The sequence below is a fragment of the Arachis duranensis genome, chromosome 6 (assembly GCF_000817695.3).
Source record: "Arachis duranensis cultivar V14167 chromosome 6, aradu.V14167.gnm2.J7QH, whole genome shotgun sequence".
NCBI classification, from domain to species: Eukaryota; Viridiplantae; Streptophyta; class Magnoliopsida; order Fabales; family Fabaceae; genus Arachis; species Arachis duranensis.
Window position 1 is genome coordinate 1512745 of NC_029777.3, and position 25861 is coordinate 1538605.

The window sequence follows — 25861 nt, forward strand, 5'->3', positions numbered from 1 at the left end:
ATTATATTATATTATAGAGTCAATCATAAAAATAATACAATGTAAGATTGACTTTAATACCAAAAGAAAAGAGTTTATTAATTGGGAAATTACAAACCAAAAAAATAAGGTGATATGGCACTTCAAATAGGGGTATATATTCTATAATTAAGAATAGAATTTGTATTTGAGAAGATGAGAATACAATTATAAATATTGGATTGATTTAAATGACTAAATTTAAACTACTTTTTAAATTCAAATATATATTCATTAATCATGTCTAAGCAAGTCACCACATATATATTGACTAATCGTTTTCCCCTTTGTTTCCCGCCCACAGACGGCGTTAACTAGCTTAAACCACGGTTTGACCGGGGAGCCCAATTATTTTGAAATCTGCAATCAAAATAAAATAATAGTAAGAAGAAGAAGAGGAATTCAAAGGTAAAAGCACAGGATGATTCATAAAGCAACCATTCGTAAGTATTATTTTTCTGAAAGACACCGCGTGGCATGGGAGCTGACAATGACATTATGGGTGATGCTTCTCTCTATATATATTATCCAACAAAACAAATTGCTTTCCCCAACTCCACCTCCACTTACCTCCGCAGAAGAAGATGGCACTTGTAAACGAATTTATGGGTTCTTCATTGATAGAGCGGCCCTCACGATGGGTTGTCTCCTCCTCAACAAATTCAAAATCAAAACCAGTGTTTCAGTTCATAGAAATGAGAAAGGAAAACACGAGATCTGTGAGGTTGACGAAGGCTGCAAAGTTTCCTGCAACAGTTGTCAGCGAGGATTTCGTTAACACGCTTTCCGCCTCCACCTCCGCCACCGCCCCCTTGCACGCAAAAAAAGAGAAACCAGTGCAGTTCAAGGTTAGAGCTGTAGTGACGGTGAGAAACAAAATCAAAGAGGATTTTCAAGAGACAGTTGTCAAGCATGTTGACGCCATCGCTGATAGCATGTTAGGAAGATGTATTTTCCTGGAGCTCATCAGCACTGACATTGATCCAAGTAATTATTTGATTAATTAATTAATTAATAGTTCGTTTTCTCTGCCTCTCAGAGTACTTTAATTAGGAGAACAATTAATTAATTTCTGTGCTGTGTTGTTTAGGAACGAAAGGTCCAAAGAAGAGCAAGGAAGCAGTGGTGAAGGACTGGTCGAAGAAATCGAATGTTAAAGCGGAGAGAGTTACTTACACGGCTGAATTCATTGTTGACTCCAATTTTGGGGATCCGGGTGCGATTACGGTGAGCAACAAACACCAGAGAGAGTTCTTCTTGGAAACTATAACCATCGAGGGGTTCGCCACTGGCCCACTTCATTTCCCTTGTAACTCATGGGTAAGGCCCACCACCAAGGATCATCCTGGAAAGAGGGTTTTCTTCTCTAACAAGGTACGACTTTTCTCTATCTTGCTAATCAATATTTGTTTGGTGGAGAGTCAGGTGGAGTAGATTTTTTTTCATACTTTAACAACTATTATGTGAATAAATAAAATGATTCCTACATAAAAGATAATATTAATATTAATATATTTATTTTTTAAAATTACATCATCATTTTAAAAATTAATATATACAATAGAAAATATTTTAAATACACTAAAAATACTGGTATATCAATTATTTTAACTGTTGATCTGAATTATAAAAAATATATAATATATATTAATCGAAATTAACAGTTAAAATAGCACTCATGCACTTAAAATGTTTTCTATACAATATTATCTAAAATATTACGAATTAAAAATATTTTAAAAAACCTTAAAATATATAAATTTGACCAAAAAAATATAAACTTTTATTATCCTTTTTCTTGATCGAGCTTCAAATGTTCATGTCAAAGTCAAACTCTTCAATATATACCAACTAGTTGAACTTGATGGCCGCCAATTCTTTTTAATATTCAAACCTTTCTAAACAAGCGAACTTATTTATATCTATCTACCTTGAGAAATGGTATTTCGTTCCTTGGTAACCAGCAATGAATAATGAGTATTAAATTATATCAATTAAATAGATATTGACTATTAAGTATATATAAATTAAATCATTCTAGAATTTATAATTAGTTAAGGAAAACAGAAAACTATCAACATTCGATAACGAGTTTGACTTCTATATATATATAGATATAATAACTAAATGAAATTAATTATGTATAAAACTAAAGAAAGTTACAAATAATAAAAATGAGCCACGGCGATGTTGACTTCAAAAGCACTATAGTAGCTTTCGTCAGTATTGTATCACTGTTGATGGATGTTTGACTTTGAGGCTTCTCATATAATTAACGCCAAGGATAAATTATTACTTTTATTTATAAAGCTTAAACACTAAAAAATATATTAATTCATGAACAAAATTAGTTTTATACTTCCAATAAATAAATAAATTATTATTTTTATCTATCAAATTTTAAAAATTAAAAAAATTTATTATAAATAAAATCAATATTTGAATATTTTTGTCAAATAAAAATAGTTTAGTCTAATATCAAAGAGAAAATATTTAAATGTGAATTATTTTAAAAAATAATTGAGAATTTTAATATTTTATTTTTTATTTATCTGCTTAATTTTTAATAACTAAAAGATTTAAATATATATCACTTTTTAAAAAATTTAAGAAAAGAATTTAAACATTTTATTTAAAATTAGAAAAAAAAAGTTTAGCACACCTAATCATATTTAATTATTTTTATGTTTCGAATGCCCTAAATTTTTGTATATTCAATATTTGTTGAATCAATTATCATGTACTGCTAATGCATTTTATCAAAAAAAGGAAAATTCTCATTTTTTTTTCTCTTTGCTTTTTTTTTGAAAATTATATATATAATCTGTTATTGATTTTAATTTCACAGCCATACTTACCTAGAGATACACCTACTGGGCTTAGAGTAATGAGGGAGAAGGAGCTAAAAAACCTTAGAGGAGATGGCACAGGAGTTAGAAAATTATCCGACAGAATATATGATTTTGACACCTACAATGATTTAGGAAATCCAGATAGAGGAGCTGACCTCTCCAGACCAACACTCGGTGGATCCCAAGAACATCCATACCCGAGACGCTGTCGTACTGGCCGCTCCCCAACTGATACCGGTAATAACAGAATCATTCAATTTATTATTTATTGTTTAAGATTTTTGCGTCATAGAATATTAGAAATTGGTCCAACGAGTGAATCAAAATTTTCAATCGATAACAAACTAACAAAAATTTTAAACATGATTCTTTTTAAGTAAACAATCAAAAAGGGAAGAGAAAGAGAGAAGAAGAAATTTTTTGAAAACAAGAAAATATTAAAATTAATTATATATTGATCATAAAAAGTTAGTTATTAAATTTTTTTCACATATATAAATTGTTCAATTAAAATTTAGGATTTAACTAATTTATGTATGTCCTATTTAAAAATATAGTAATAAATTTTTTTAAATATTTTTAATGTAAAAAAAAATTAATTTTTATAATAATTTTTATAAAATATTTTTTTATAATATGTGTAAACTATGTGTTTAAAGGCACAACTTAGTAAAATTCTAAAATTTAATGTATGAAAATATCCAAAAATGAAAGATACAGAAGTAGTGTTAAATTAGCATAGATGTGGAATAAATTAAAAAGGAGTGCTAGAAGGTCAGCAGATTTTATGATTTATAGTCATTAATTAATCATTAATAATGTTTTAAATGGTGTACAATTTTATCTAATGGTAAAAAATTATTAGATAACAAAGTATGAAATTTTGACCAAAATTTAATAAAAATGTTGGTTCTACTTTCTCTAAATGATATATGGATAACCTAATTTGAATTAAATTAAGTTTTTAAAAAGGTATTATAAAAAAATTATGATGAGTTTCAGCTGTGTAAGATCTAAGATGCATATATTTGTACACTAAAATCAACTACCAATATATTTATATATAAATACATGTGTGGTTTAATTTATTTTCAATATATATTTATATTTCAGTATGTATTTTATAATGATAACTAATTTTAGAGACTAATTTTAGTATATACTTAACATAATTCATATTTGTATATATGTTGTGAATCTTTTTTGGTTGGATTGATTATATTGATTGTATGGTGCAGATATGCGTGCAGAGAGTCGTGTGGAGAAACCACATCCTATGTACGTACCAAGAGACGAACAATTCGAGGAGTCTAAGCAGAACACATTCTTTATCAAGAGGCTCAAAGCAGTGCTTCATAACTTGATCCCTCGCCTTAAGGCTAGCCTTTCTGTTAATAACCATGATTTCAACGATTTCTCAGACGTTGATTGCCTTTTCAGTGAAGGCTTGCTCATTAAGTCCCGCTTGAAAGACGACCAATCTTCTGTCTTAAACAAAATCCCACTCCCAGAATTGGTCACCAAGATACAAGAATCCAGCCAGGGACTTCTTAAGTTTGACACCCCCAAGATTATTTCCCGTAAGTATATATAATATCCCTTTCTTTATCTTTTAATTTCCCTTTCGATTTGAATCTTAATTGGCTACCTCAATACTTCATTTTATTTTTTCAAATTATCTATTCTAAAATTATTTGACATACTTTTTATAAATTAATATTAACAATGATATACTCTTATCTTATTATTAATATAAAATTTTAAAATATACATAAATATAAATTATTTTATTATAATTTTATTTATATGTCTAATATTATTTTAAGTGTTATTATTTAATTTAATTAGATTTAGTTTATAGAAGAGTTTTATATAAGGGTGAAAACTTAAGTGCAATTAACTTCACGTGAAATTGATAACTGAAAATTCTTAGATGAAATTTAATTAAATTAGTCAAATTATTTAACCACTCTTAACTATCAACTTCACGTATCAACTTTACGTGAAGTTGATTGCAACTAAGTTTTCACCTTATAAAAGACTTGGATACGAAACATTTCTCTTATTATTGTTATTATCTCTTTCATATACACATATATATCTATATTTGAATTATGATATTTAATTTAATTCTACATTATACAAAGAAGAATTATCCATCTATGGACAATCGTTCTGATAATTTAATGATGAAAAAATGTGAATTTAAGTATTTAGTATTGATGTCAAAAATAAATTTTATTAATCATGTTATATATTTTTTTCTTATAATTAATCAATGGTTAACAATATATACTTTAACGTGCAGTGGACAAGTATGCCTGGCTACGAGACGACGAATTTGCCCGCCAAGCATTAGCAGGAGTCAACCCTGTTAACATTGAGAGGCTTCAAGTTTTCCCACCCGTAAGCAAGCTTGACTCAAGAATATACGATATCCAAGAGTCTGCCCTTAAAGAAGAGCACATTTTAGGCCAACTTAATGGCATGACAGTGCAGCAGGTACCTGCCTTGGGATTACATGCTCTTCCATACACACACACACACACGATTGATCTAAATTTATTTTTTTGAATTTTGCAGGCAATAGAGGAAAATAAATTGTTTATGCTAGATTACCATGATATCTACTTTCCTTTTCTGGAAGGGATCAACAGCTTTGAAGGTAGAAAATGTTACGCTACGCGTACCCTATTTTTCCAGACACCCCTTGGGACTCTGAAGCCTATAGCTATAGAACTTAGCCTGCCTGGATCAAAACGAGTTGTTACCCCACCTGTAGATGCAACTAGCAATTGGATGTGGCAGCTTGCCAAGGCTCATGTTTGCGCCAATGATTCTGGCGCGCATCAACTTGTCAACCATTGGTAATTAACTAGCTAGAGCCATATAGCCCCATTAAATTCTTCTTTAATTTCCATTATCAGTAAAATTGAATGACAAATTATTTTATATATGAATTAGAATTTATTATTTTTTATTATCAATTAATCATCAATATTTAAAAGTATAGAATAAAGTATGTTGTTAAATTAATAAACTAAAAGAATTAGGCTAAATAAATTAAATTAATGACCAAGTAATAGCTAAAAATAATAAATTTTAATGATCCTAATATTTCTTTTATTCTAATATTTTTTATATATTAAAATCAACCATCAACTAATGTAAAATATGTATTAAATATAAAATATAAATTAAAAGTATTTAAATTATACACATATTTATTATAAATAAATAATAACCGATTCAGCGACTAATTTTTTTTATGCACCTAGCAGCAATTTTGAAAAAAAAATTGCTAATTATGTTATGTATGTATTTATAGGTTACGCACACATGCGTGCATGGAGCCTTTTATATTGGCTGCTCATAGGCAATTGAGTGAAATGCATCCTATTTTCAAGTTGTTGGATCCACACATGAGATACACATTAGAGATCAATGGCATAGCTAGGCAGGCCCTTATCCATGCCGATGGAGTCATCGAGTCTTGCTTCACTCCTGGACGCTACTGCATGGAGATCAGTTGTGCTGCTTACAAGAACTTGTGGCGCTTTGACACGGAGGGCCTCCCCGCCGATCTCATCCGCAGAGGAATAGCAATACCAGACCCAACCCAACCAAATGGCTTAAAGCTATTAATACAAGACTACCCTTACGCTACCGACGGGCTTCTCATCTGGTCTGCTATAGAAAACTGGGTCCGCACTTACGTGAACCATTACTACCATGGCCACGATGGCCAGCTTGTTTGCAATGACAAAGAGCTACAAGCTTGGTACTCAGAGTCAATCAACGTGGGCCATGCTGATCTCAGCCATGAAAGCTGGTGGCCCCCACTGAACAACAACGAGGATCTCGTCTCCATCCTCACCACCCTCATCTGGACAGCATCCGCACAGCATGCAGCTCTTAACTTCGGGCAATACCCTTACGGTGGTTATGTGCCAAATCGTCCACCGTTGATGCGAAAACTAATCCCGGAAGAGGGCGAGGCTGAATATAAGAATTTCATAGCGAACCCGCAAAAGTACTTCCTAAACTCTCTACCGAGCCTGCTGCAGGCCACAAAGTATATGGCTGTGGTGGACACACTCTCCACTCACTCCCCTGACGAGGAGTACCTGGGAGAGCGGCAGCAGCCCTCCATATGGTCGGGCGATGCGGAGATCGTGGAGGCATTCTACGCGTTCTCGGCGGAGATCAGAGGCATAGAGAAGGAGATTGATAGAAGAAACTGTGATCCAACACTTAGGAATCGCTGCGGGGCTGGTGTCTTGCCTTATGAGTTGCTTGCACCTACCTCCCAACCTGGAGTTACATGTAGAGGAGTACCTAATAGTGTTTCCACTTAAATCATAAATCATAACATTAATTAATTCAACAAATTATTAGTTATCATGCATGTTATTTCTCACCATCTCATTCTACCCTCCATATTTTGTATATATTTAGCGGTATATATATTTTTTTATTTAGTAAGGCAATAATTCAAATAAACTTGTATTAAATTATTGGTATCATATTACACTACTGATTGTGATTTTTTTTCCCACTCAAACTCTAAAAAATCACTTGAAATATATTAAATCATTATTTTGAAGATTTTTATTTTAATTTAGCTTTCTACGGCATAAAATATCTATTTAATTATATTAAATAGATGTTTAATTAACAAGGATTATTAAGAAAAGGGGAAAAAGGCTCGCAACCAATTATTTTTATGGACAATTTACAACGACAAACAAATTGAATTTCATTAAAAAGTTCACTAAAGTATTAATTACACTGAAAATTCAGGTGCAGCAAATTTTACAAAAAATTAATAACTAAGAGTCGTTTCATAAAAATTTAATCAAACTATTTAAATTATTTAACCATTTTTAACTATCAATTTCATTACACATAAATTTTTTACTATTAATCAGTTATTATTAGCGTAATTTGTTAAATATTTTATTATAATAAAACATTACAGATATATTAAAAATGTTTAATTAACATGTGCTTTAAATACATAATAAAATTATCAATAGCACAAAATTTTAAATTTTTCTTTCAATAAACGCAAAACAAGTGCATTGATGAAAAGTTGATTGATTGGAAAAAATATTTTTTGTTTTTATTTTTAAAAAATAATTTTTATTTTTAATTTTTCACATTTTAAAAAATACGATTAGTTTATAACAAGAAGATTCATTTCTAAATATCAATATAAAATAATAAAAATATGTTTAGTTAGTTATTTTTAAAGTGTATTTCCAATCTTTTTAAAATAAAAAAATATATTTTTATTAAATATACAATTTTAATTATTTGATTTTTATTAAATTAATAATTAATTTTTATACAGAATCAATATGAAATAAATTACTATTTTATGCTATTTTAGAAAAATTAGGGTTAATTTTATATTTTTCGTGGCACTATATAATAATAAAAAACATCAATTGAAACAAAAAATTGCAAATAAAATTAGTTTTGCACCAAACAAATTAATTAATTAATACTAAAATTTATTGATGCAAATATATTTTTAAAAAAATAATTTATTAATAAAACAATGAATAAACAAATATTAAAGTTAAAAAAATTAAAAACAAAAGGCAATTTTCTTGTCCAAAATAAAGGAGTAGTACATGTTAATTGAAAGAGTAGGTAGTCAGTACTGTATAAAATAAAAAACTCAATAAATATACATTTAATTCTAATTAAAGCTTCTCTTTTTTTATTACTTCGTCTATATATATACGAAAAAAAATTACAAAAATAAAGTCTAAAATAAAAAATATATAAAGAAAAGTAGGAGAGATTCGAGCGTTTATTTTAAAACCAAAATTACCTTATTTTAGATTGAAAACGTTTAATTGAAAAATTAAAAGTGAACATAATAGAAATATAGAAATAGTATTTTTCATTTTATTCTATTTTTTGAAAATGTTTTTATTAAAAAATATTTTTAAAATATTTAATTAATCATATTTTTATTTTCATTGAATATAAAAATAAAAACACTAAAATCAATCAATTCAATTGTTTATATTTTTAATAATTTTTTTGTAAATTATAATTTTAACATGTGTCGTAAAAGTGTAAAACACAAGATAGCAAAATTCATATTAAAAACTTTACTTTGTAATAATTTGCGATTTAAAATTTTCTCCAATTAAACACTTTATTAATAGCTCAACTGTTTCTTTGGACACTTGTTATTATTGTCAGGAACACTTGTTATAGTTTAAGCAACTTGTTCACGCTAAAACACTAGAATATTCTAAACACAAACATTTGGAAACGTCGGGCCAACAAGAAAATTACAAAGCATCATCTAGTCATCTACTATCAAATGTAAGTATGTAACAAATTTCAAAGCAGAGATATTAATTGCATGCAAACAAAAAAGAAATAGGGAATATAGTGTATAGGAAAAGTATAGGTAGATAATAGAAATATTAAACAATATAAATAATAAATGTATTGAATGTTCATTTTATTATATGTATGAATAATTATTTTAATATTAAAATTTAAGTAGATAATTTAGATGTATAATATATTTTGTTTAATTAATAATAATTTATATTATTCAAAAAAATTATTAGTTAGCTAGGATAATATAAACGTAAAAGTTTATTAGTGTGATTGTTTTGGCTTCGGTTCAAGTGAAAAAAAAATTCACAAATAAAATATTTTTATTAAATGTTAAACATATTTAAATATATGTCATTACTTTTGTTAAAAATGAATTATTTATATTTTTTTAAAAGTTAATAATATTTTATTTGAAAAATATAAATATTTTTTATTAATATTTAAAAATTCTATTAAAAATTGTATCCAAATACAAAATATTATTTTAAATACATATTTTTTTAAAAAATAATCTAAATTGACTCTTATTCTGATTTATTTTTTTATATAAAAAAGAAACTATACTGTTTTTATTTTACTTTATTTGTCACTTTAAAATATTTGTTTGTTAATACAAATTCATATTGTAAATATTATTAGATGATTATTATCATCATTAGTTTATTTGATACTCTTCTGTTGTTAATATTAGTGTTGATTAATTTATACATTATTAAATTAAATATTTATATTATTAAAAAAATTGCTGAAGATAGTTAATATATATATTCTAACCATTTATGANAAATATACGTATAAAATTTTATATTTAATGTGCATCAAAATTAAATTAAAAAAACAAATAAAAAGGAGAAAAAAAATATAGGAGCAACAACTTTATTAAATTCTGACCATTATATAACTAATAAAAAAATAATTCTATGCTATTAAATAAAATATCACACTATTAAAACATTATTAATAACTACTTAATAAATACAAATCATACAAATTGTTCCTTGATTAGCACTTCTCAAAGAGAAAATGTTGCCCATTTGATGGAGAGGTGGTATTTCCAATGGAGACATACGTGCCTGGCAATAAAGGGCAAAGCAGTCATGCAGCCACACCATACACATACAGCACAATTTCAAACTAACACCTCCTCAGCTTGGCCACCAAATTCCTAATAATATTGTAGAATTATACCTCCATAAATACAGCACCTATAAGCTGGTCCCCGATGCTTCAAACCTCTTCATTCCAAATTCCAAATTCCAATTATGGCCAATTCTCTAAGACTTGCCTTTCTTGTTCTTTTCCAGAGCTTGTTGGCTCTGTCTTTAGCTCACCGTTACCCAACCAAGTGCAGCTTTGACAAACTAGTCGCACTCGAACCCAGCAAACGGGTTGAGTCTGAGGGTGGTTTTACTGAGTACTGGGACTCCAAGAATGAGCAGTTTCAGTGTGTTGGAGTTTCAGCCCTTCGCTACTCAATCAAACCCAAGGGGCTCTTGTTGCCTCACTACATCAACGCTCCAAGACTTCAATATGTACTTCAAGGCACGTATATGCATGTTAAGCCATTACAATTATATTTGTTCTTTCTAATTAATTAATCATCTGATCTATCTTAGTTTCCATCATTGCATGCATGCAGGAACAGGAATTTTGGAAACGGTGGTTCCAGGATGCCCTGAAACTTTCCGAGAGCAAACACGTCACGGAGACCAGCATCAGAAAATCCATGCCACGAGGGAGGGAGATGTTATCGTAGTTCCAACTGGTTCTGCGCAATGGATTTATAACACTGGTGAAACTGATATGGTTATTTTTTCAGTCATAGACTCTGCCAATGAAGATAACCAGCTCGACCTGAAAGTCAGAGTAATAAGCTAATTCGTTAATCATTATTACCATTTCATCTTATTATTATAATTATTATATTATTGTCGAATGTGTGTATATTATACTTATGTATAGATAAAATTATTGCAGAAGTTTTTTCTAGGTGGGAAACCGCAAGAAGAGAAGGGAGAGGAAGGCAACATGTTCAGTGGATTGGAATTGAAGACAGTGGCGGAGTCGCTGGGTATTGATATGGGGATAGCAGGAAAAGTGCAAGGAGTGGACGATCCAAGAGGTTCGATCATCATTGTGGAAGACGAGCTGGAGACTTTAAGCCCCGCCGTGGAAGAGAGTGGTAATGGTAACGGCCTGGACGAAACACTGTGTACTCTGAGACTTGTTCATCAGCTAGCTGAGTCCACAGATGCTGATAAATACAACCCACGCGCTGGATTCTTGACTGCTCTCAACACCCCTAACCTTCCCGTCCTTCAATATGTCCAACTTGGCGTTGATCGAGGTGTTCTCTACAAGGTATATACATTATTGAAAGGTGGAAACTCAGGAACAGTCGACTTCACGTGAAGTTGATACTTGAAAGTCAATCAAATTATCTAACGACTCTTAGATATTAACTTCAACTGAAGTCGATTCTACTTGAGTTTTCACCTTATTGAAAACAGATAAATTTTCTGACAGTAACAATGAATTATTGATGAGATGCATGTGCATGCAGAATGCTGTGATGGCGCCACACTACAATTTGAACTGTCACGCTGTGATTTACGGAACAGAGGGTAGGGGATGGATCGAGGTGGTGGGAGAAAATGGAAGAAAGGTGTACGAGGGAGAGGTGAGGGAGGGGCAGATACTGATCGTGCCGCAGCAGTTTGTGGTGGCGAAGAAGGCTGCAGAAGGCAGCGATGAAGGGTTTGGTTGGATAGCGGTAAAGACGAGTGATAACCCAATGATAAGCCCTCTTGCCGGAAAGCTGTCACTGATCCGGGCAATGCCTCTCCCTGTGCTCATGAACTCCTTTCGCTTGACCGCAGAAGAAGCTATCAACTTGAAGAAGAGAGGGGAGCTAACTCTCTTTAGCCCTCACCCTGCCCACACTCAAATATAATAATTAAGTAGCACATGTTCTGAGCCACTGTCTCCATCTATCTATGTATGGAATAAATCACTCCTCTTCTCTTCTAGTCCAGTGCTGGAATCAAATGCTAAAAGAGAAAGGGCACCACTACCTTTACAGGATAAGTGATTAAGGTTTATATAACAAAAATCTAGAAAACTAATTTTTAGGTAGTTAACATTAACTAATTTTAGGATTTAGATTTATAGTGTGTCATGTATATCATGTATATAAATATAGGATTAGATTTATAAATTTATTATAAATAATTTAGATTTATATTACAACAAGAAGGATATGATTTATAATAAAATTAAAAGAGTACTTAAAAAATATATAAAGATAAAGAATGTTGGGTTATATATTTTTTGATTGAAAAAATTATAAAAATAAAATTAAATATATAAATTGAAATTATAATCGAATTTATATATTTTGTTAGGTTGAATTTACGAGTTGGTGTGAGATTTTTTTTTATTGTTGTTATAGATTAAATTAAAAGAGTAGTTTAATAATCTATATGATAGAAAGAAAGAAGAGAAAAAAGGAAATTTTTTTGGTGATTTTATTTCCACCAGAAAATAATATCATAAATTCGTAAAAATCATATGTACAATAATGAAGTTAATATTTAGATTAGTTTTTAAAGTTACATTTGCATCTCAATTTAGTTTTCTAATTTAATATTTGTGATTCACGTTAATCTCAAATTCTGTTTTTGTTATAATAAAACCAATATGAAATAGACGGATTATTATCACACTGAATTCTCTAATTATTATCTAATATGATAATTGAAAGTTTTTATTTTAATTTTTTTTAAAAAGCCTTTAAAACAGTTAAATGAGATTAGGTTTAGGATTTAAAAGTCTTCATATAAAAAAAAATTAAGGTAAATCCTGCGTAACAGCCGTTAGCACGCCGCCAACAATTTCACCAGCACACCAAATAAAATAATTGAAATTTTAAAAATTAGATAAAAATATAAATATAATTTTAAGAACCAATTTGAATAATAATTCCACAATAATGTCATAAAAGTGATCAGACATAGTAATAATATCTACAAAATTAAACAAGTTAAAGTTAATAATCTAATCTATATCTATTCCAATCTAATGTAGTATATATATTAAAAAAATTCACACATCCAAACAATAAAATTGGTAAGATGACATTATGATACAACTTGAATAAATAGTAATGTTTTGAAAATTGAATTGGTGATCCAACTAGTAAAACTAAAAAAGTGTATTTTAAATATATTTTAAGTATATTTTAAAATGCATCCAAATATATTAAAAAACTATTTTTTTATTAAAATATAATTGAATATAAAAAATTACATATGTCTAATAGATCAAATAAATATTATATTCAAAATATATCTATCATACATATACGGTAACTCAACTAAATATTCCGTACTTGATAGGTTGTGTCGTTGTGGTTCAATAGTTAAGACATGTCAAGAGTATACCTATCAAGTTCTTTTCCTCTGCAATTATAAAAAGGGCTATCTATAAAATAAGTTAAATTACTTTACACAAACTTAATATTCAGAAAGGTCACATGAGTTTTTTTTTAATCTTCGTAATATTTTATAGTGATTTTTTATTTTAGTTGTTGTAAAAAAAAGTTAAAATAAAATAAAAAAAAATAAAAAATACTTGTTTATACTCACGTCTAACTTGTTTATTTCCGTTAATAATTAACAAAAGGCCGGCTGGCATATTATATTAAAATGAATTTTAGAAAACCAACAGTTTCAATAAAAAACAAAAAATTAATTGGTATTAATTTAAACTAAAATATTATATACACACCAAATTGAACCGCTATATATTTTTTAAATTTAATTATTCAGTTCTTATAATTTTACTGAACTTTTAATTAGGTTTTTTTCTTTTTAATTAGATTCTTATACTATTTTTAATTTTGTAATTATGTTATTTTTATATTAAAAATATTAAAATTAACATAATATTTTTATCAAAATATATACAGTCAAATATTTAATTATAATTTTAATTATAAATATTTTTAATTTGCAAATACATATACTAATTAATTTGTTTTTAATACGTATTAGTTAATTTTGGTGGAGAGCTTACGTACTTACATAAGTACCTGTTTGTTTTATAATGAAAACTCAGCTATTATCGACCTAAAGTTAATATTTAAGAGTTAGTAGATAATTTGATTGTTTAACTAAATTTTCATTTAACGATTAACTTCACCTCAGTTACTACTTGTTTTATTAGCTTTTGACTTGTTTGTAATGGGAGGCTTGGCAGTTGGCACTAGGCAGCAGCCAAACCAGCAGTGTATCACCAACATAATGTCAACGATGGACTAATTGACAGATTGTAATTTCGAATATGTCCCTTGATTCGGAGACCTCAACTGCCGCCACGTCCGGCAGAGATTGGTTCTTCCCGTCACCGTCGTTCTTTCGCTCTTCTTCTTCGCAATACGGCCGTCGATTCTACTCAAACCCAAAGCCTTCCTCCTCTCATCCGATCTCTAATCGGCCCCCGGCAGCGTCAGCCTCAGGCATCCGTCATCGCCGGAGAGTCAAATTCGCTCGGAATCCGATTCCCGCCCCCACTCCCGCTCCCACTCAGGAGCTACCACAGATATCCGATGCCAAAAATGCTTCCAAAAACAACCTCTCTTTCCTTTCTCAATTTCGTTGCCACTTGGCACTCGCGGTAAGTAGCTGCTCAACCTTCTCTTTATCCATTCATCTATGTGTTTCGTTTGTTATAACTTCAACAATCGCGTGGTGTGGGACCAGGCGTTGACAATTGCTGCTTTATTGTTGCTGCTACTCAGAAATATGCATCTTCAGAGCCAAGTCAAAAAGCTGCAGGCAATTCTTGTTCTCTATAATGCTACATATATGCTCATTCTTTTCTGCTTAATCAAACTTTGTCCTTAATCATCTTCATTTTCTTTCGTAGGGTGAGATTCTCAACCTCAACCTCAGGTTACGTGCATTCCATGAGTTGGACTCCATGAACATTACGAGTTCCACATTACTGGACGATCATTTTTCAAGTGAAAACTTGAGAAGAAATCTATCTCTCTTTTTCTCTTTTACACTTCTATTCATCCCCATTTTTATTTTCAAGTATATAGACTACGTTTCAAAATCAAGATTTTCTGACAATATATCAGAACAAGTTTCACTAAACAAGCAAATAGCATACCGGGTTGATGTATTTTTATCAGTTCATCCTTATGCTAAGCCACTTGTGCTGTTAGTTGCAACATTACTGCTAATTTTACTAGGAGGATTGGCCCTTTTTGGGGTAACTACTGAGGATCTCGCCCACTGTCTTTGGCTATCTTGGACCTATGTTGCTGATTCTGGCAATCATGCTAGCTCCCAAGGTTCTGGTCCGAGGTTAGTTGCGGTTTCAATTAGTTTTGGTGGGATGCTTATATTTGCAATGATGCTTGGACTTGTCTCTGATGCCATTTCTGAGAAGTTCGACTCACTGAGGAAAGGAAAAAGTGAGGTAGTTGAGCAAAATCATACTTTGATTCTTGGCTGGAGTGATAAATTGGTAAGATTCTGGAATTACTTTCTACCGGATTTCATTGTAGTAATGAATTATTCGTTAAAAACAGAACAATTAAAACATATATATGTCAGCTGTTTATTTATTTATTTACTTTTATCAAGATTTTGTGCATCTCCGTTTGGATATTTTAATTTCTCATGTATCTGAACCACAATAATATGATTGGGTGTGCAGGGTTCATTACTAAATCAACTTGCCATAGCCAATGAGAGCCTGGGTGGAGGAACTGTTGTAGTGATGGCTGAGCGAGACAAAGAAGAAATGGAGCTTGACATTGCAAAAATGGAGTTTGATTTCAAAGGAACATCCGTCATATGCAGAACTGGGAGCCCACTGATTCTGGCTGATCTTAAAAAGTTATATGATTCTTCTTTATATTTCCATTTGGAATTGTTATTTTCTGTTGGTCTAGTTTGATATATGAATTCTAACATTTACCAACATATTAAGAGTGTCAACCAACCTCAAGTATCCATGTTGATCCATGTCTCACCCATTTCTGTTGAGGTCTGGCCAAGGAATTATTAAGGAAAGGGAATACCTTTCTTTAAGGTGGCTATTTGGCTTAGTTTTACATGTTTTAGATAATTAAATGTGTTCATTGTTTCTTTTAGGTCTCTTTTCCCGCTTGATCTCACACTATGTGATCTACAGGTTTCTGTTTCAAAGGCGCGTGCAATAATTGTCCTTGCTGAAGATGGGAATGCTGATCAGGTCAGATTGAGTGAAATCTACTACAGGTATTAATAAGAAGGGACAACTATTAACTTGCTTTTAATCTGGTGCAGAGTGATGCACGTGCTTTGAGAACAGTCTTAAGCTTAACTGGAGTCAAAGAACGATTAAGAGGGCACATAGTGGTCGAATTGAGTGACCTGGACAATGAGGTCCTTGTTAAACTTGTTGGGGGTGATCTTGTTGAAACTGTTGTAGCTCATGATGTCATTGGCCGCTTGATGATTCAATGTGCCCGGCAGCCTGGTCTTGCACAGGTCATAGTCTACTACTTTTCATGATAAAATTTTAGTTATATGATGCATAAGGTTAATCTAGTTTGTCTTTTGCTTAGTTTTTTTGTTAAAATCTTTTTAATAGAAAAAAAAAATTGTTTGCAAGCCTATGATTAGTTTATAGACCTGATTGGAAAAACTATTATGAGAAAATTGAATGTGTGTTATATGATGTTTAAAATTGTATAAGTGATCTACAATATATCGTACTGCAATTATCACCCACTAATTGGTAGATACTAATTTGCTTAGTATCATTTATATTATTTTAGGCTTCTTCGCTATATTGAGATTTTTTTTATTGGATGATGTTGTTTTTATGGCTTCCGTATGGTATGTTCTCTTAGTTTCCATTACAGATCAGTTTGTGATGATATTATGACTCTATCCCTTTTATGATATCTCCTCTATAATAAAGTTTAACATGCTAGTAAGTGAAATGCAAACTTGTGGGCTTTCATTGTCAGATATGGGAAGATATACTTGGATTTGAAAATTGTGAGTTCTACATCAAAAGATGGCCACAGTTGGATGGAATGCAATTTGAAGATGTATTAATCAGCTTTCCTGCTGCAATTCCTTGTGGGATCAAAGCTGCAACATATGGTGGTAAAATTATTTTGAATCCAGATGACTCCTATGTTTTACAAGAAGGGGACGAAGTTCTGGTTATTGCAGAGGATGATGATACTTATGCCCCAGCGTCCTTGCCTATGGTGCTTTGTGAACTCTTAAGCATGACAGAACTGATAATATAAAAAATGGAATTCATTTTTTTGTTTTGTTTGTTAAGGTCTAATAATGAACATTTCACAGACTGCTCAAAGAATAGTCCTAGCCCAAGAATTCAATAATATTATATTTTGCAGATGGATGAGAACACCAAATGATATGGTTCCTTGACTCCATTCCTTGTTGATATCAGGTTTGGAAGGGAAGCTTACCGAAGGACTTTGTTTATCCAAAGTCTCCTGAAAGAATACTTTTTTGCGGTTGGAGGCGTGATATGGAGGACATGATCATGGTGATTCTATTTTTGGTTTAGGAACCTTTTCAAACTCATCACTTGGTTGTGACGAATTGAACTATTTTTGTGAGATTACTGTTACATGTTGATTGCTGACAGAGAATTTAGTGTTAAAATGGGTCAATCATCTTGCCGAATAGGTTTCTTGCGAAACTGCATACTTGAATGCCCTTAAAACTGACATTGATTTACATGATTCCAACATTAAAGGATGTGACATGTTTGTCATCTATCATACCATGTTTTTATTTGTTTGAATTGATGTTCTTATTATGTTAATAATCTATTCATCTCTACGTATTATTTTTTATGAGCTATTATACTTTCTTATTTTGGTTGTCCAAATTCTCTCTGTTCCTTCTAGGTTTTGGATGCATCTCTAGCACATGGTTCAGAGCTCTGGATGTTCAATGATGTTCCTGAAAAAGAGAGGGAAAAGAAACTAACTGAGGGCAGCCTTGACATAAATCGATTGGAAAATATATCTCTGGTTAATCGTGAGGGGAATGCTGTTATACGTCGTCACTTAGAAAGTCTTCCATTGGAATCATTTGATTCTGTATGTGACATTTATGAAATTCCTTTTTAGGCATTATTACTACATGTTATCCAGTAGAGATAATTATGGTAGTAGCATGTAGCTAGTGCAAGTAGGGTTAAAGTTATGCTATCATATATGGTGTTAGTTTTTAAATTGTGTCTATATGATTATGTTGGCAACTTATTTTAGTTTCTGGCATTTGCAGATATTAATTTTGGCTGATGAATCTGTAGAAGATTCAGCAATTCAAGCTGACTCCAGATCTCTTGCCACGCTACTTTTAATTCGCGACATACAAGTGAGTATAGAGTATGGAGCTTTTTGCTACTCAACAAGCATTCTTGTCCTTTAACTGTAGACATAATGCACAGAGCTGTTAAGCTAAAGCAATAATAACATCTAAACATATTAATATGTAGGATTACATGATCGGATATTTTGGCAGAATTCTATTATTTGTTCTATATGGTTTTGTCCCCATGATGCAGCATGTAGTCCACATTGTCCCATTAAATTGCTTTTAGTTCAGTACATTTATAATTGGATCATCATGTGTGGCTTCCTTTGTTAAGTGTTACAATCATTATTGCTGAAGTTCTTTGGTTTGTATTCTAAGTCCAATTGGTTGAAAGAATCATAATTTTCTTCTTACTAAATTCAGAGGCTTTAGGATTCATCTACAAGGTAAAATTTCATGGTAGATGATAATGTTAAGTTTTTTCTATTCTCTAGTGTCTTAGGCTAAAAAGTAATACTAGAATATTTAGTTATCTTTTCTTTAATGTTTTGTATCTAAAAAGTATGTATGTTTTGAGTTCAGGCTAGACGTCTTCCTTATGAAGCTATGGCCAGTCAAGCTCATGGAGGAAGCTTCTCAAAAGGCTCATGGATTGGGGAAATGAAGCAGGCTTCGGATAAATCAGTTATAATAAGCGAAATTTTGGATCCTAGGACAAAAAATTTGTTATCTATGTCAAAGATTAGTGATTACGTTTTATCAAATGAACTTGTCAGCATGGCTTTAGCCATGGTTGCAGAAGATCGGCAAATAAATGATGTATTGGAAGAGCTCTTTGCAGAGGAGGTACTGTTCTTATAGCAAGAACTGATAAACTAGTTATTTGATATTATAGGAGCAAAAAGACCAAGTTTTTTGAATTAATTATGCGATAATATAATTTTTTTTTAAAATTACTTCAGTCTTTGATAGTTTAATAATTTCTTTTCTGGATCTTTGTCAGGGAAATGAGATGCACATAAGGCAAGCAGATCTCTACCTCCGTGAAGGTGAGGAATTAAGTTTTTATGAAATAATGTTACGGGCTCGGCAGAGAAGAGAGATAGTGATAGGGTACCGTTCAGTGAATGCAGAAAGGGCTGTTATTAACCCCCCAGCGAAAACTGAAAGACGAAAGTGGTCATTGAAGGATGTCTTTGTGGTCATTACTGAAAAGGAATGAGTTATTTGTCATTTGTGGGCAAGACAAACCTGTATGTTATCCACACTGTTGATCTTGGAATTCTAAAGTACTCTTGAATGCTCTGGAAATTGAAAAGAATCGCTTATTTGAAAAATGCTGATATATACCAGTTCTGAGTCTTGTGGAAAACACTTGTTCTTTGTATTAGTTCTAGGAGAACGTCGTGGCTTTCTGAAATTGTTTGGAAGCCGTATATTTTGGTAATATGAAGGTAAGGTATCCTTTTAAGTTTTTATTAGTAGTTTCGCGTTGTAATGGATTGCTTGAACCAATGCAAAAGTTTAGTTATCCAGTAGCATACTTTTTATACAATCTTCATAAAGATGATTGTTTTACTATTTATGGAGTTCTTGTGTGAAGTAAAACGAAAAAAAAATAAAAACAAACAAACAAACAATATACGTGTTACTTAAAAGAACAGTGTGAGAAAATTTGTAACTATGGATTTTGTTATCCTACACTCATCATGAGAATTAGGAAGACAAACATCTTCCATATTTTTACCCAACTTATCTTCACAATGGCGTCGTCATGTAGCCGATCCCACTTAGTAGAACAAGACTTTGTTGTTGTTATTGTATTTTCAAAAACTATGTAACCAAAATATTTTAGATTATTTACTAAGTTTATAGACATACTTAAGATTATTGAGATAAAACCGTGGTATGGGTGACAAATTGTTCTTCAATGCTGGAATCTATTAAAAAGAATATATATAATTAAAACTTTACAATATTTACCAAGTTCATAGGGATGTTAAAATTACATATTATTTGAGATAAAAATTAAAATTTATTTTGGACACAATCTATTATCTAAGAGGCCTAAATTCTTTTAGATTTAATCTATGGTTCAAAAAACCTAATTTCCACTCTTTGGACTCTTTTAAGGCCCAAATATTTTTGGACTAGCTCCGTGTAGCTTGATATCGCCTTAACAGCTTTTCGAATTCATAATTCGAAAAGATCCTCCAATCCATAACTACCCTCAAATATTTAGGATCTAATAGAAGGAGTAAATATCCAAAATCGTCCCTAAAAAATACTCCGATCTTCATTTTGGTCCTCGAAAGATAAGGTTAATTAAAATCATCCCTTCAAAAGATAAAGTTAATCGAAATCGTCCCTGAAAGATACACGATTCGTCACATTAGTCCTTCCGTCAGTTAGATGATGACATGTCACGTTAAGTGCCACGTGGCATATGATGACGTGGAGGGCTAATGCCACGTGTCACAATATGATTGGTTGACGTGTCAAATCAGTGATATCTGGCATGACACGTGTCAGGTCAGTGACACGTGGCATGCCACGTGACACTTGACAAGTAGAAAAGTTATTTATAATTAAAATAGTCCTTCAAAATTCAGACGTAAGTCATTTTCATCCTTGAAATTTTAAAAATTAATTAAATTAGTCTTTATATAAGTTTTTTTTCTTAATAATATTAAATTTAAAATATTTTTTTATACTACTAATTTTAATAGAAATGTAATTGACAATAAAAAAATTAGTAATTGTATCTTTTCTTCTTAAAAAATTTTTCAATAAAATTATCTCTCTTCTTTAATTCTTCTCAAAATCTCTCTTATTCTTTTCTATTCTAAAATCTTTTTTTTACATTATTATTACATTTTGCTGGAATATATATATATACACTCAAAATTGAAATGAATGTATTTGTTAACCTAAACAAAGTTATATGCTTAAAATCAAAATTTATGTATGTTAACCTAAACAAAGTTATACCACTATTTTTTTTTACTACATATTTTTTTTTCCATTACGGTATTATTACATATAGGATATAATGGTAGTGATATTAAAAAAAATTATATAATCTATCTCAAACATATGAAACACACAAAAATTTATTATGATCATTGCATGTAATAGCTTAAGAAACAATTCGTTTAGCATATATATAATAATAATAATAATAATAATAATAATAATAATAATAATAATAATAATAATAATAATAATTAAGCAACAAATTTTTTATATTTTGTAAAGTTTAAAATTGAAGCAAAAGTTGTGGATCTTCTTGAATTTTGACTTTTAATATCACTACCATTACATCCTATATGTAAGTAATATCGTAATAGAAAAAAAAAGACTTTTGAGTATATATATATTCCAGCAAAATGTAATAATAATGTAAAAAAAGTTTTAGAATAGAAAAGAATAACAGAGATTTTGAGAAGAATTAAAGGAGAGAGTAATTTTATTGAAAATCTTTTTAAGAAGAAAAGATACAATTACTAATTTTTTAATTGTCAATTACATTTCTATTAAAATTAGTAGTATCAAAAAATATTTTAAATTTAATATTATCAAGAAAAAATAAAAAAAAAACTTATATAAGGACTAATTTGATTAATTTTTAAAATTTCAGGGATGAAAATGACTTACGGGGTATCTTTCAAAGACTATTTTGATTATAAATAACTTTTTTACATATCAAATGCCACGTGGCATGCTATGTGTCACTTACCTGACACGTGGCATGCCAGGTGTCACTGATCTGACATGTCAACCAATTATCTTTTAACACGTGGCATTAGCCATCCACGTCATCATATGCCACGTGGCACTTAACGTGACACGTCATCATCCAACTGACGGAAGGATTAACGTGATCAATCGTGTATCTTTCAGGGACGATTTTGATTATCTTTATCTTTCGAGGACCAAAATAGAGACCGGGGTATCTTTTAGGGACGATTTTGGCTATTTACTCTTAATAGAAGCATTCAACTCTTTCAAGTATAGAATCTATCCTACTAACCTTGCATTTAAGATACCCACTAACTTGAGAGTTAGAGTATCTTTACGGATTTCCACCCCCTCTTTTTGTTAACATTGCTTGGCAGCCATTTGTGTACTGAGAAACCAAATGAAAATCCAATGGCCTCTGATCACTCGTATTCATAGAATTTACCAGAAGCCAACAGGGAACACGTCCCCTTGGAGAACTATGAGGCAAATGGTGGACAAATACAAAGTGTGGTGCATACTGAGATGCCGTCATCAGCCACGACACAATTGAAACTCACACTACAAAAAGAATGCTCAATACTGTTGAATTTACTGTTAGATTTAGCGTAGGATATTAACAGCAGATTTACTGGCAGATTTGGCAATAAATTTGTTGGATAAAAAAAGTACCATTGGATTCGGTTTTCTGACGGTAAATTCGCTAGTAATGATTGGAGAGAAAAAAAAAAAGAAAAAATGGTGCGATCATTACCGTTGAATTTGCTGGCAGATAAATCCGTTGATAATCCGAATTAGTGCAATGCTGCATTTTGGTCATTCGCAAAGCAATCCGCCGATAAATCCGACGATACTCTTGTCCTAAATTTAAACCGCAAACCCACTTCCCCTCATTTTTGAACTACTCTCTCTCTTTCTCTCTCTAACCTTATCTTCTCTCTCTCTCCCTCTCTTCCTCTCCCATAAACCACCTTCGGTAGTCCCTCCACTAACGTTGACCACCACCACCAATGTTCAAAGACTGCGTAGACTCTTTACGTTGCGTTGGTCACTCTATCACGGCCATTTTTGTCCTTTCTGCCACTGTTGCCGCCGCCACTGTTGCACCTTTGTCGCCGCTGCTCCTTGTATCGCCGGAGCTGCCTCCTTCCTCCCTCCAGTTATGTTGTCCTCCTCCTTCTTTCAATTATTTTTTAATTTATTTTTAAAATATCCTAATAATACAATCTTGCTGGTTGGTCACCGTTGCCACCACTTCGTCGGAGCTGCTTCCTTCCTCCCTCCAAGTATGTTGTCCTCCTCCTTTTCCCTATTTTTTTCAGATTTAGTTCATCTATTAGTTTAGATTTAGATTTTTTTAATTCTATTTTGATTTTTAGGAATTTTTTAATTCTATTTTGATAATGTTGTGTTTGAAATTTTGTTTATAATTCTAATTTTGAATTTTGTTTTGATGATTTTGTATTTATTATTATGATTTCTGTTTATTGTTTGATATCATGAAGAATAAAAGTGATTGTTTCTGTATTGTTAAGAGTTTGTTACTTAAGTTTGCATTAAAAACGTTGATGATGTATTAAATGTTTAAAAAGTACAAGTCAATTTTGGGGTTTTGAGAATTTTAATTAGGGTTGAGGTTGGTGTGGTTGATTTTTTTGTATAATTGAATTTTCAATTTGAAAATGATGAGGATCATATCAGTTAGAGTTAGAAATGCCATTAATTATTAGTATTCCTTTAGTTTTTTTAAACTTTAGGTGGTGTTTTTTCGTTATTGTTGTTTCTGTTTTGCTTTAGCTTAGGACTAGTGATGCCTATGTTATCATTTGAAGTAGTTCATGTTCAAGTGTTTTTCTAAATTGTTTAAATTTTCTCTGGTATTTCATACTATTATTTTGAAGTGGTTCATATCCAAATATTTTCTGAGATAAATTATATAGGACTGTACTATTCTATGCACGATAACAGCCAAGGATAATACTGCCGTGTAAAAGAGCTTTGTGCTTCGTTCAACGAAGTCACTATCCAACATATACTTAGAGAGAAGAACACAAGGGCAAACTTGTTATCAAAGTTTATCACTACAAAGCCAAATGTCGAAAATCACTCTCTGATCCTTGAAATAGTTAAAGAGTCATCTCTGACCTTACTCATCAACCAAGAAGAAGGGGAGGATTGGATAGCTCCAATCAAGTGGTTTATCAAAGAGGGTATACTCCCGAATGACCCGACTAAGGCAAAAACCATAAAAAGTGAGGTCGTGAAACATACCATACTACAAGGAAGGCTATACCAAAGAGGCATTTTACAGCCACTATTAACATGTCTCTGGCTAGATCAAATGGAGTATATTATGAGGGAATTGCATGAGGAGTGCTGCGGACACCACACAGCAAGTCGTTGACACAAAGGTTGGTGAACGCAAGTTTCTATTAGTCCACAATGATCAAAGACTCCATGCAATTTGTCAAAACGCGTCAAATGTCAAGAAAACTATGATTTTCACCAAGTGCCCGCCCAAGAGTTAACCTCAATAATGACATCCGACCATTATCAATGTGGGAAGTCAACCTCAAGGGGCCTTCCCCGACGGCCCCGAGACAAATCAAGTACATAATCATAGCCATCAATTATTATACGAAATGGGTGGAAGCAGAGGCCCTAGCTAGCATCACGGAAACTCACTGCAGGAAGTTCGTCTGGAGTTAGATAATCAATCGATTCAAAATCCTCGATGTCATCTCTAACAACAATACTCAATTCACTACTAAAAAAAATCCGAAGTCTTCTCGAGGGATTAAGAATTTGGTAGCACTACTCCTCAGTAGAACACTCGCAAGTGAACGGTAAGGTAGAAGAAATAAACAAGCTTATTCTCAAATGGATCAAAAAGCGAATGGACTAAAAGAAAGGGACATGGGCAGATGAGCTCAATTCCGTCTTATGGTCCTACCAAACTACACCAAAGTCCTCGATAGGTGAAACGCCTTTCCATCTCACTTATAGTATTGAGGCCATCTTACTAGTTGAGATCGGGGAACCCAATCCTAGGCTCTTTTAAAAATTTCAATGTAAAAGCTAAGAAAAACTTAATAGACGAGGTAAAAGCTATGACTCGCTTAAAGGAGGCAGCTCTCAAGCAACGAATTTCTCTAAGGTACAATCGGGTAGTAAGAAGAAGGACCTTTAACAACGGTGATTTGGTATTACGCCACAACAACATCGGAGCTGTTAGGCCAAGGGAAGGCAAGTTATCACCAAACTAGGAAGGATGATACCAAGTTCGCGAGTCCTATGGAAAGGGAGCATACAAACTCAAAAAACTCGACAATATCGAGATCTCGAGATTCTTGAACGTTGCTAATCTTAAGTGATTTTATTATTAAGGTCAAGTGAATGTCGCTATTCATTTAACATTTATTTGATTTAGATATATTTCGTTTTCCTTTAGCATTTGTTCTTAGTTTTATTTTACCTTGTAAATTGGATTGGTTTGCAAATTCA

At 31.4% G+C, this 25861-nt stretch overlaps 3 protein-coding genes across 4 annotated transcripts; all 3 read left to right on the forward strand.

The window, feature by feature from the left end:
- Positions 1 to 559: 559 nt before the first annotated feature.
- LOC107491873 (linoleate 13S-lipoxygenase 3-1, chloroplastic) lies at positions 560 to 7356 on the forward strand. The gene is made up of 7 exons (XM_016112785.3): positions 560 to 1005; positions 1109 to 1392; positions 2867 to 3107; positions 4109 to 4450; positions 5179 to 5372; positions 5454 to 5737; positions 6199 to 7356. The coding sequence occupies exons 1-7, from the start codon at positions 603 to 605 to the stop codon at positions 7226 to 7228; spliced, it is 2778 nt and encodes a 925-aa protein (XP_015968271.1). The 5' UTR covers positions 560 to 602; the 3' UTR covers positions 7229 to 7356.
- Positions 7357 to 10342: 2986 nt separating this feature from the next.
- LOC107491874 (11S globulin seed storage protein Ana o 2.0101) lies at positions 10343 to 12293 on the forward strand. Its single transcript, XM_016112786.2, has 4 exons — positions 10343 to 10787; positions 10885 to 11111; positions 11223 to 11606; positions 11809 to 12293. The coding sequence occupies exons 1-4, from the start codon at positions 10508 to 10510 to the stop codon at positions 12196 to 12198; spliced, it is 1281 nt and encodes a 426-aa protein (XP_015968272.1). The 5' UTR covers positions 10343 to 10507; the 3' UTR covers positions 12199 to 12293.
- Positions 12294 to 14466: 2173 nt separating this feature from the next.
- LOC107491875 (ion channel CASTOR) lies at positions 14467 to 20094 on the forward strand. 2 transcript variants are annotated; one of them, XM_052263343.1, is made up of 12 exons: positions 14467 to 14921; positions 15008 to 15082; positions 15174 to 15782; positions 15975 to 16156; positions 16415 to 16514; positions 16589 to 16792; positions 17278 to 17526; positions 17736 to 17834; positions 18202 to 18396; positions 18584 to 18676; positions 19199 to 19462; positions 19620 to 20094. In XM_052263343.1, exons 1-12 carry the CDS (start codon positions 14589 to 14591, stop codon positions 19836 to 19838), a joined length of 2622 nt encoding a protein of 873 aa, XP_052119303.1. In that variant the 5' UTR covers positions 14467 to 14588; the 3' UTR covers positions 19839 to 20094. The 2 variants fall into 2 exon arrangements, with proteins under 2 accessions (XP_052119303.1, XP_052119304.1); XM_052263344.1 differs by having other exon boundaries at positions 15975 to 16155; positions 16453 to 16514.
- The last annotated feature ends 5767 nt before the right edge of the window (positions 20095 to 25861 follow it).